This window comes from Ornithorhynchus anatinus, chromosome X5, assembly GCF_004115215.2.
Source record: "Ornithorhynchus anatinus isolate Pmale09 chromosome X5, mOrnAna1.pri.v4, whole genome shotgun sequence".
Classification (NCBI taxonomy): domain Eukaryota; kingdom Metazoa; phylum Chordata; class Mammalia; order Monotremata; family Ornithorhynchidae; genus Ornithorhynchus; species Ornithorhynchus anatinus.
Window position 1 is genome coordinate 62115714 of NC_041753.1, and position 12379 is coordinate 62128092.

At 41.2% G+C, this 12379-nt stretch overlaps 1 protein-coding gene across 10 annotated transcripts in view; it reads right to left on the reverse strand.

Annotated features, from left to right (window-relative positions):
* Nucleotides 1-1840: 1840 nt before the first annotated feature.
* Nucleotides 1841-12379, reverse strand: part of PRUNE2 (prune homolog 2 with BCH domain) — a 75825-nt gene continuing 65286 nt past the window's right edge. For 2 of the 10 annotated variants that reach the window (XM_029054976.1, XM_029054974.1), the window contains 5 exons: nt 11137-11235; nt 9334-9369; nt 8754-8792; nt 6376-6423; nt 1841-4708 (listed from right to left, as the gene is read on the reverse strand). In XM_029054976.1, the coding sequence (XP_028910809.1) occupies nt 4675-4708; nt 6376-6423; nt 8754-8792; nt 9334-9369; nt 11137-11235 (256 nt within the window). In that variant the 3' untranslated portion in view covers nt 1841-4674. The remainder of the gene's footprint in view (nt 4709-6375; nt 6424-8753; nt 8793-9333; nt 9370-11136; nt 11236-12379) is intronic. The other 8 variants (XM_029054979.1, XM_029054977.1, XM_029054984.1 and 5 more) reach the window with 6 other exon arrangements.

A 12379-nucleotide genomic window follows, 5' to 3' on the forward strand; every position in this document is an offset into this window, starting at 1 on the left:
TCTGTGTCACTGAGGCTTGTAATATTTCCTAATGGTTAATTCGTATTCCCTTAAGGAAGACAAAACCACCTTTAAACTGAGGGTGTGTTTTAAAAAATTTAGCCAGTCTTTGAAAGAACAGCTTTCTCTTTCTGACCAGGATCTGGAATATCCATGTTTAGTATTCTGTATACCATTTTGGCTACCATGTTTTTCCCTGGCGGTCTCTCAACCTTCCACCTGTAATTTAAAATCACTGGTCATATACTGAGCACCCATAGCCAGAATTAAAGGGAAGTAAAATGATTTTGACACACTATCCGTTCCTCTTATTATAATAGTGGTATTTGTTCAGCCCATACTATATATCAAGCACTATACTAAGTACTGGGGGAGAAACCAGATAATCAGCTTGGACACAATCTTAGGGAGAACAGGTCTCAAATTCCCATTTTGCAAATGAGGAAACTGAGGCACAGGGATGTAAAGTGGTTATCCCAAAGTTAAACAAGCAGGAGGGTACAGAGCTGGGATTAGAAGCCAGGCGGAGGCTCTTTCCACTAGGCCATGATGCTATCTCAAATTCTTATTTATGTCTGGTGCCAACCTAGAATACTGTTAACTGTCAACAAATCTCCTCAGACTTCACCCAGTGGGACTAGAGCAGATCATTTGTTCCATAGATCTTTAGTCTTGCCAACTACAGACATTTCAGGAACCTCCCTCCCGTTGGTAGGGTAAACCTCAAGTACATTTTTACCAGCTAAATCTGCTTTCAACTTTCAATGTACAGAAAGAGAGAAATAAGAAAGCCAGAATTTATGTTTGTGCTTTCCAGGTTCTTCTAAGAAAATGAATCTTGGTTTTTTGTGTGTGTTTTTTTTAAACTCTCAGATGTGAGAGGATGGTTGGCATCCTAGGTCACTGGCCGATCGAAAAACCCTATGGTGGTTCATTCTGATGTAACCCAGGGTGGGGCCACTCAGTTTATTCCTGGCCAGACACTCTGAAATAATAGGGCCAGTCTCTGGAAAGATGGAATAAGCACAGAAGCAGCATGGCCTAGTGGATAGAACATGGGCCTGGGAGTCAGCAGGACCACTTGTCTGCTTTGTTGACCTTGGGCAAGTCACTTACTTCTTTGGGCCTCAGTTATCTCCTCTGTAAAATGGGGATTAAGACTATGAGCCCCATGTGAGACATGGACTGTGTCCAAACTGATTAGCTTGTATCTAGCCCAGCGCTTAGTACAGTGCCTGGCTCATAGTAAGTGCTTAACAAATACCATAAAAAAACCAAAGATGCAGGAGGGAATGATTGGGGGGTGGGAGGGGGATTCATTATGATGTAACATGCCTTTTCCAAGGCAAAACCTCTCTGGATGCAAGTTAAAAGTAGGTTGAAATAAGCCCAAATGAATGGTACCATTTCCTTCTTTCCACTTCTCTGTTTTTACCACTTAGTACAGTGCTTTGCACACAGTACTCACTGATGTATTAAGTGCAGAGGGAAGTATACATGCAATTGAGTCGGTAGGCATGATCCCTGCTCACAAGGACCTTACAGACTTGCTCCTCTCTCCAGCATCTGAATGTATACAAAGATTTATAATTAATGCTTGACTATGTCTGCTGCAATCAGGTTGATGTTGGGGGCCAGGGGGGACAGCAGGGGCAGAGGTGTGTGATGGTGGGTCTCGGCTTCTAATCAGCCCCATCCCCAAAGCTCCACCCAGTAACCCCTAGTTAGTCCTGGGGCACTGGAAAAGAGCACAGAGCAGACGGAGAGACAGCCACCCCATCTGAAAGCCTGAACGACCCTGCTTGGAGCTGGACAGAGAAGGAACCAAAGAGAAGGGGCATTGAAGTATTCGACTGCAGCTTTTATTTCTGAATTATACAGAGAGGTGATACATAGTGATGTTACATATTCCTGTATTGCTTAATCCATACAATTTAGGCAGCATAGATACGAATTGCTATAGATTTTTTCCCAAACAAAACCTAATAGTTCTGATGCTAGATTCTGAACAACCTGATACAAGGTAGAAAAAACCATCTTTATATAAAAGATTAAATTTGTGCAATTCTAAATGTTTCTATTAGAACTATTGGATTTGATAGGCATTGATATGATGTTAATTGCATACCGATTACCATATCTAAATATTTGAAGTTATCTAAAAGTTATGGGCTATGAGCTGAGGTGGATAGATTTTCCATTGAGCCTTAAAGTGTATTTCATCAGCAGACTCATTTGGCTCCCACAAGAGCCCCTTCATTTTCTCCCATCTGCTGACTGTGATCCTCAAATAAGCTTTCTCACATTGATCAGACATTTGTCTGTTCCATGAAGCTGGCTTCTGTTTGCTCACTTACGTGAGGAGCTTTTCTAGCATCCCTTAATAGAAATCCCATTGGCCCAACAACCTCCAGCTGGTTTGAACTACCAATAAAGTGCTAGGCAATGCCCTAAAGTCAGAGCCAGAGCAAGACTGACCAGCTTATGAACATTACATTTTTCGAGGATTTTTTTTCCCCTATTTCTATTGATGTGATATCTGTAGTTGCCTTTCTTCCGATGAGCTCAATTAATTACACTTACTCTTTTGTTTTTCGGTGTGTGTGTGGGGGAGGGGGGTGTGCTAATAAGAGCAGGGTCCTAAGTGTTTGAATGCTCATGCAACCCACTTGAACAGTTCATACAAATTCACTAACGTAGAAAGACGCTGAAGACTGACAGTGACAATAAAGCCAAGAAACGTGTCATGCCACAGCAGGTCTACACAAATTGGCAGGATAGACTGAGGGCACAGTGTGGGTGAGGTGTCAGTTTCATCTGTTGGTAGACAAAATGGTCGGTTAGCAACTCATTTGCCTACTGACACGTTCACCATTGAGGCTGATCATTTGGGCCATGATGCTGTTCATCACTGCAGTCTCAGCATGTTGTCCCCAAAATTGAAGAGTGGTGGCCTTGAAAGGCAGCAATTCTCTAGGGCAGGGTTCCCCCAATTCCCTAGGGCACAGACTGTGGTTTCTTTTTTATGTGGGAGAAGGTCGGGGGGTGGGAGGTACCAGGGTGGGTCTTGAAGGGTACTTTCTGAAGGGCAAGGCCTGGTGGGTAGTTATTTTGAGGGAAGAAGTAGCTGGGAGAGGGAAGGGTGTGGAGATACTAGGAAAGTGGGTCTGATTATAGGGTATGAGGGAAGGGAAAATTTAGGTAACAAACTCCAAAGGGGTTTTGTGAAATTTAAGGGGTGTCAAGCCGAGTTTGCAAACCATTGCTCCAGAGGAAAATATATAACAGAATTCCTTTTTGGTTCTTTTGCCACTGCTATATTTTAGTGTAACCTCTTTGTTTCCATATTAATTCCACAAATACAGTATCTGAAAAACTGGGGAGAGTCGAGCAGCCAAGCAGAATTGCCTTATTTCAAGCCACATTAATTCATCCAGATCTGTGCCTTTGGGGAACCATCATGAAATTTAATGGTTGGGCTTTTTTCCCTTCACCAAACATCAGAATATTTTACTCTTTCAGAGCATTCTAAAGAACACATCCTCAGCTTGCTCCCCATTTTTAAAAGTGGAAGAAAATCTGGGTACCATTTATCTACCATTGGGAGTCATTTGTGTTTGGATATCTATTTGAACAAGCACCTGCATCCTAGAATCACACCAATTAGAAATCAGATTGACTCTGGAGATTTTATAAAGGGGCTGTTTTAATAAATTAGGGCTGAATGTTAAATCTGAAATCAAATGAGGGAACTGTTAAGTGGATTCGTTTTTATGGTGTGTTGTGACAGAAGGATGGGTAGCTAAATGCCATCAAAGGATTTCTTTAGTAGCTATAAATCTCAAAATTCTTCAGTGTTAATATTTTGAGATGTAGTCACCAACATTTGGGATGGAGGATGCAGCCAAAAGACTGACATGAGAGCCATAGTCAAAATATGGATGTTGCTTTTCAGGTTTCCCACTGATGTCATGATCTTCATTAGTCAGGGCAGGATTAACAGTTTTTAAAAAAGATTTAAAAAAATAAATATATCAGAACTGACTATTAAAATAAAATTAATTTTGTTAGCGAAACTAGCTTCTCTCTGGGAAAACCCTTCCAATGAATCTCATTTAGATTGCAAGCAGGCAGTTCAGTTCTGTGACCAAGAGGCCCATTCAGTATTCTAAGCAGTGGCCCAACTTGAGAAAGAAAGGACTTGCACATGCCGTGTGAAAAGACAACATTCTGAACATGAGATGAACCCCGAGAAGTAGGCTTAAGATGCTTCCGTACATACAAGGGAAATCTGAACTAATCTGGGGAAACGAATCTACCTCACCCTACTTGGCAAAACCAAACTTGCTTAAATCTTAAAATATGACTAGATAAGAGGAAACAAAATGATCACTATCTAAGGCAATACATCAGCTCAGAACTCTTATTTTCTTGCAAGGGTTTTACTAAATTGCACATGAGGAACATTATTGGCAAAACTGGAACAAAACTGAATTGAACATACATACAATTGCATGGGCTACTGCAAATGAAAAGAATTAGCTTTTTTTCCTCTTTCAGAAATCTAGAATAGCACTAAGAAGAGCAAAATGAAAAAAAAAAGCAGTCACTTGTCCTCCAGGTGGATATGTTGCAGCAGGACCGTGATCAGAAAGCCCTCTTCTTATGTTTTTGCTAATTTGGCTTTTCCTTCAGCTTCATGTCAAGACTTTAAAGGAAGAAGGAGGAAGAAATCATGTCATTTTAATATTACTTGCCACTCCATGTGTTGCCCTCCTGCCCCCCATGCCCCCTTTAAGCATATCGTGCAGGACTTTAAATTCAGAAAATGAAATTGCAAAAATCCTCCAATCCTGTATTAGCATTTCATTTCATCCTTCCCCAAACAGTGTAAATCTCTCTTGGCTCTACTGTATGGTTTAAAATCCCCGATTTCACATCAGTTGGAAAAGGTGTAAAATCTTCTCCTATAGAACCCCTTATATTTTAGAGGATGAAGGGAAAACAACAGAAAACATCCATTTCTGATAACGTGTATCTACCCCAGTGCTTAGTACAGTGCCTGGCACATACTAAGCACTTAAATACCACAATTATTATTATTGTTTCTGATAGTGAAATGGAAAACTAGATTTTTCCAAGAGCCCAAGACAGCACCCTTTCCACCCTCTCCTTAAACCACCTAAAACCAAAGCAACATGAAACAGAACTCCAGCACAAAGCAGACCAGGCAAAAGGACTGGGTAAACTCCAGCAAAGTAGCATTAAAAAGGGACCCTGGCGGGTCTGGTATTAAAAAAATATATATATCTTGACACTCATTCCCTTCCACGTAGCTGCACATCTTCCTACATGAAACTATGGGGAACATCTATAAAGAAGAGGTAAAGTGTGGAGTGAACCTCTTTGGAAGCTACAAATTTTCCTCCACAAAAGGCAGAGATTTGCATCTGTGATGGTGATGGATAAATCTTACCCTGACAAGATTCTTGTTGCCCACATACCCCCAATATCTTGAGGAAATAAAGCTAGACAATGTCAAAACTTTGGTCCTGGGGAGTTATATAGTCACTCATGCAGAAACATACCCTTGAAGGCAAAGTGGTATTATTGCGTTTGGCCCAGTTGTGAATAAGTGCAACCCACTTAGCAGCTGGCTACTCAACTGGGCTAGTTTGGAGCCACAACCAAAGCAGTTGTTTCTGATCATTTAGGAGGGTGGGACATTTTGCTTCATGGGATCCCCTTTATTTTATTCTCTAATGGCACGATATGCAGGTTCGCTTTGCTTAAGCTCAATTTTCATCAATCCTTCCATGTTGCCATGTTTAAAACTTTAATCTACATACTTTTGCCTTTCAAACTCCTGGTATGTCTAGTACCAAGATACAATTAGAAAAGAATGCCCCTGGGATATTGCCTCCTGACTTAAGGGCTGTTAGAATAGGATAACAGATCAATCAATTAAGCAATCAGTGGTATTTATTGAGCACTTACTGGGGGCAGACCATTGTACTAAGTGCTTGGGGAAGTACAGTGCAGCAGAGTTAGCAGGCATATTCCCTGGCGCTTAACAAATGCCATTAAAAAAAAAAGGAGCTTACAGTCTAGACCAGATGAGCTCAGCTGCTGGTATTAGCTTTAAGTATTCCAAGTTCAATTATGTTGCAGCACTTCACTCTAGCATAATCTTTCTGCTAGCTTCTGAATAATAAATGGTAAAAACATGGAACACATTGACCAAACCACATTGAGAAAGGAGTTTACCCAGTCCTCAGTATCGTTTTCCATGCACAGTCTTGTAATAACAGGGACAGTGATAATATTAAAAGAACAACAGTAATAGCAGAATTGTCATTAATTTTGAATTCTTACTCCTGCTCCATAGAAGCCATTTCTGGATCATTGGAAAGGCAGCTAGTTCTGGGTACAAGGGAAAATAGGCAGCAGTAAATGTGTTTCTTGAAAGTATCAACTGTCAAGCATGACATTATATTTCAGGGGAATTACCAACTGTTCAAGTACTAAGACAGCATTAGAATGGTATAGGCCATATTTGTATGAGAAATAATAACTGGGTGGAGCACTTCTATCTGTTTTCCTAAAACAAGATGAGCCATGAGCTGAAAGTGCAGTAAGAAAAGTAAACCCCCAAATCCCACAGTGCTCCTCTTCTCCTATTAGACTGTTGTGGATTGGAAGGGGGTGGGGCACGAAGGAGGGGGGAATTAAGATTTTGTTTACACCCTGAACCAAGGAAACTAGTTTGCCATCCAAGGAGGATTAAGTAGTCAAACCATGTTTACAGAGAGGAAACTTTTGTAGTAATAAGGAAGGTTATCATGAATCTATGAGGAAAGCATTCGGCTTCACTTACTACTGCTATGGATATCTAGGACCTAAGTAGACTAGGACCTAATCATCTATGCGAAGATTCAAAGAATGTACCAACAGCTTCAAGGAGCAGCTCTGTGAAGAATGGATCATACCTTCTCCCATTTTCCAAACATGAAGTGATGTACAGATCTGACACTAGGCCAAGGTCCCAAAGGAAGTCTGCAATAAAATCCTGGAATCCTGAAGCACCTACCAGCTCCACTCCTTCACACTGCAGTATTCTTCCCTACCTCCTTGAGATTGGGTGACAATTCACATACAAATAACCAAAGGAACTGAAACTGGATTAGGCAGATTGTCTCAGGCTTTCTGGTAGTCCTGTAGTTTTCAATCCCCAGATACACCTTATGAAGTAAGAAACAATGTGAAGTTTTCTAGAGAAAACACCTACACAGTACCTGGAGCAAATAACCTCTTGTCTACCTTGAAAAAATCTATTGGAAAAGAGGATCTGGGCCTCCCAAAACAGTGGAGGAGGAAATGAAACAGCAGAACAACTAAAGCTTCATTTAAGAAAAAAGTCAGAGGAATGGGGGAAAAACTGAAAAAGTGGATGACAACCAGAGCTGTTACTTTCTGGCAGCTCTGCAGGAGAGAGAAAACTGATTAGCAGTGAGAAAAAACACACACCGGAAAGGAACAGATTTTCTTGTAACATTAAAATAACACTTCAGTTTGAGAGTCTAACAGGTCTGGGTGACTGTCTAAATAGCCTATTTTGAAAATGGTTACTTTACTCTTCAAATACATTCTCACACCGCGCCAGCAAATCTGAAAGAGGAAATCATCATTTCCGCTACAGGCTTGTCAGAGCACACGCGTTACTGGATGTAAATAAGTTTCAGTTGGCAGAGACATATTCATGATTACGCTTAAGTGTGGAGTGAGCTAAAATTTGGTCTCTTAATTACTGAATTCAATATCCCCCTAGCTTCCCTCAATTTTGTGGTACTCCTGTATGATAGTAGTGAACTGAGAGAGTTCTAGCTGATCCATGATTTACTGTGGGAAGCAGCATGGCCTAGTGGGTAGAGCACAGGACCAGGAATCATAAAGACCTAGGTACTAATCCCAGCTCTGCCTTTGTTAGCTGTGTGACCTTGGACAAGTTGCTTAACTTCCCTGTGCCTCGGTTGCCTCATCTGTAAAATGGGGATTAAAACTGTGAGCCCCATGTGGGACAGGGACTGTGTCCATCCTGATTAGCTTGTATCTACTCCAGTGCTTAGAACAGTGCTTGACACATAGTAAGCGCTTAACAAGTACCATCATCCTCATCATCATCATTCTAGTCTGCAAACTGGATGAGAAGCAAGAAAGGCTTCACAGGTGCTACTTTGGGGATCGAACTTCCCCAGTGAAGTCACTTGACACAAAATTCCACTCAGTACCTCCATAAATGTAGGATGGAAACCGAGATACAGAGTGAGCAGTATGAAGACAGAAAGTAATACACTCTCCTGACAAAGGGGAATAGACCAATCATATGGCATTTCTTTGTGGAACCATATATTGTACATATTTTAGAGTAGTGTGGCACCTTAAAAGGAGGTTAACTCCTGAAGGGCTGGGAAAGGGTCAGGTGTATGAGCTGAAGTGTATTCACCATGGGCCCTTAAATATTTAAAGAAGCAATTACAATTCTTACAGAAACCCAACCTGAAGGAAAACCAATTTTCCTGGAGTAACAGTGACTGCATGTGCGCCGAGAGGAGCAGGTTTTGAAATGCAGCATTGTGAAAACTCACTCTTTGAACCAGATGCAGGTATAAACACTAAACATGCAGTTTCATCCAATTCATTCCAGAAAGGTAAGCCAACAAAAAGCCAGCTGCTAACATAAAATCAGGTCTTACTTAGCTGCTTCTGATGCTTCTCTCAGTTCTTCATCCAGTCTGTATGAGCAAAAATCATTGATACAGAAACAAAGAAGAAGCAAGCAGAAGATAAGAGAAAGGCCCAGCAAAGCACAGCAAAGAACAAGAGTAGTTATATGCGTTGTTAAACATTCACCTGGTTTTTATGCACTGGGATCAACTTCTTCAATTAAATACCATGTCATTTTTTCCTGTCCAATTTTTATGTACTTTTACTTAGTAATTCCTTATCTGAAGGCAGATATCAGAGTAGCAGGGGACCTGAAACATGCTTGCAGTATATAAAGCTGAAAACATTCAACTGCTTGGTCAGATGTTGGCAATATTAGCTGCAGCCTGGGCCAAGTCAGCTTAGTTTATTAGGCTTCAGTTGCAAAGAAGGTTGACCTCAACAGCTTTGAAAGAGGGAAAAACATGGCTGACACAGGACGAAATGGAAAAAAAAAAAAGACTTCTTTCAACCATAGCTTGTTGAGGTCACCTACAAGTGAAAGACTGCTTCATACACACATAGGCAACAATGCTAACAGTAGAATGAAGTGCAGATCAAGAATTTTACCTCACGCTTCTCTTATAAGATCTCTCTTCATCATACCTTACAAGATAAAAAAATGAATGCAATGAGGAAAAATAAGCAAGTACAATGACAAGGAAGATAATGAGCAATTTACTATGGCATATCAAAATGTGGGAAAATATCAAATTTGAACCTCAAATAATTTTTTTAAGAGAGTTGGGCACAAGCCTTATTTTCAGTAGAAAAGACCAGTTTATTCTGATGTAAAATTGAATAGCAATTTACTGGCTATAATCATAATTATGTATATTATCTTTGAAGTTACAAAAATATTTGCCCTGCCCAAGAGTGAACAAGGACTTTCTAAAGCCCAGTCTCTTCCCAGTGGCTGAACACTGGCTTCATTGGCTGGGAGAGACCATGGACTGTGAATTCTATTCCATGCCAGGAAGGAGCGTGGATCTGAAAACGAAGTAACAAATCAGGTGAGACAGGAGAAATTTGACAACTGAAGAAAGGGAAAGAAAATGACCAACAGATTTTGGAAGGCAGATGGAATAGGAAAAGAATTAGGCAAGACAGTATGGAAATAAAGAGGGAGAAAGTGATTCTCTTTTCTCAAAAAAAATATGTGTATATGCACCTATGACTTATTAGTCAGGATTCAGTTCACCCTTACAGGTACTCAGGTCAGTGAGAGGAAATCTGCCTACATTTAACTCCGTCTCACTAAGAATCTCTTCTACATTTAGTTGAATTTATTCATGAAAGTTCCAAAATTAGCAGATGTTCAAGTAGAATCTGACTGTAGCATTATTTAAGAGACTAAGCACCTACTGGAGCTTTAGCCAAATGTGTTCAGAGTAATTATGTCTTTCAGAGTGCACCCATGGCTGGATGTAATGCTTTAATAAGGTTGCATCCCAAGAGGTGTCAGGTTGTAATCAGTATTTCCCTGTAATCTCACATTACTAGCACTTGTAGGGGCTAATTACCATTTCCCTTGCAGAGGCCAAAGTCAGCTCAGGGGAGAAATGGTATGGTTGCTAAACTCAACAGTGGTATGAGACCCAGACTGCCTAGGACTTCTCTGGGAAATCTGCCTTTCCCAGAGCCCTCCCTTCTAGGCCCCATATGCTCCTGAGGAGAACAGCAACAAAACATTTTTACCCCCTTCAACTCTCACCCACTTCAAGTTACAACCCAGAACAGGAAACACAATGTGAAACACAAGCCACAAAAAGACAATACACATTGGCAACCATGACCCAAAAAGGAGTAGCTGCTGCTTTCTGACACCAGCGTCACTATATTTCACTTCTGCTTTTGCAGTGGATCACTGAGGCCATCTTTCACTGAGCAAGTTTCTTTGCAGGCTGCTGCCGTTCTAGCCATCTCTGGGAAAGGGAAAATTTCATTTGCTTCCCTGACCAGCCACCAGGTAGATAGGATACGTCAAATGGAATAAGAAAATAAAATGGGAGCTTTGAAATAATCAAAACATTTGATTTTCAATTTTACCACGGTGCTGCTGCTGGGTGATTTTTTTTTTTCCCAGATAGGAGAGAGTGAGGACTTCCTGCAGGAGTTAAAAACTCCCTTGATTTCACTAAAGGATTAAATGTCCTCCAATGCTCCAGTAAATATTTAAAAAGCCCAGTACAGAAAAACGTTCACCTGCTGAGCAGTAATTCATCCCAACATGAGTTCATGTAGAAAGGGAATTCAAAGATACTATCCAGTTCGAATCAACTCTGAGAGCCCAACCCCTTATCCCCCCTCCCCGCCCCACCTGACACACACACTTCCACTTCTTACCATGTCTTCATATTATTCTGGACTTACTTGATGATGCTCTCTGGGATAGGGACGTATTCCATTGGGATCAACTCACTGAGTTCTGACAAGCTGCTGACATACTGTATCTTACTGCTGAATTTGGAGCTAAAAGTAAATAAAAATGTTATAAACTGCTCCCTCTTTCCCCCATCCTCAACCCCCTCCCCAAAACCCAAGCTCTGCAAATAGTTTTCAAAAATCATTAGGCCACAAAAATTCTATCTGGTCGGCAAAGTGTGCATTGGTCCTACCCATATTTACCAATGCCATCACCGCCCCCTTCTTGAAATCCCCACCACTTTCTACCGTTCCTCAAATAGCAAGAAGTTAAAAGAATACAAGCATCTGCCTCCAGCAGGATACACTCAGTGTGGTCTACGTGATCACAGTTATACAGGAGGTAGGACAGTCTGGAACCCTAATTTACAGTCGGACCAGTTAGTCGAAGATGTTTAAGATGCCTATTAGACTAAATGCAGCCACACTGGGCACCTGAAAAGACATATTGTAACTGACTGCTGAATTTGGATCTAAAAGCAAATTAAAATGGCATAACTGTATCTAGGGTTGTCAGATATCAAGTTTGAGAATACTATAGAGTTCTTCGAGGACAGAGGGCAACTAAATCCACGTGTACGGAGGTAGGAAGATAGTTGCCCTTTGTACTCCAAGAAAACACCACCGGTGGTAAAATTCACCAAATGCTGCTGGTGTGCCTGAAAAGGCCAACGCAGGACCCACGGCCCCAACCACACCATGCACACACAAAGACTGTCCTTGTCACACTGTCTTGCTTATTGTTTGCAGTGCCCGGCGCTCTTTGCATATTTGCCTCCTCATCTCACAATCCTCTACCAAAGCCATCACTGGCCCTCTTCTTGAAATCTCCACTGCCCCTCATATAGCAAAAGGTCACCTCAGTTTTCAGTTGAGATGTAGAATAGTCTGAGATTTTGTTTTACTATATCTTTTAAAATGTTTCCTCTGTCTTCATTGTTTGGGTTACCAAATTTCATCTAGCAGCTGTTAGGCACCCTACAGTTATCATACCACCTTTTATTTTGCCAAAGAACTTTGATTCATCCATTCTCCTTACATGTGGGCCTAGTTTCAATGTGAGGAGCCTGACTTCATTCCGGGGTTTTGTTGTGTGGGATTCCACCTTGCCATTTGATGTCGAATAGGCCCGCAAGTGACACTAATGGAAAAGCTCAAGGAGTCAGAAGTGGCGTCTGTGTGGTGCAGGTTC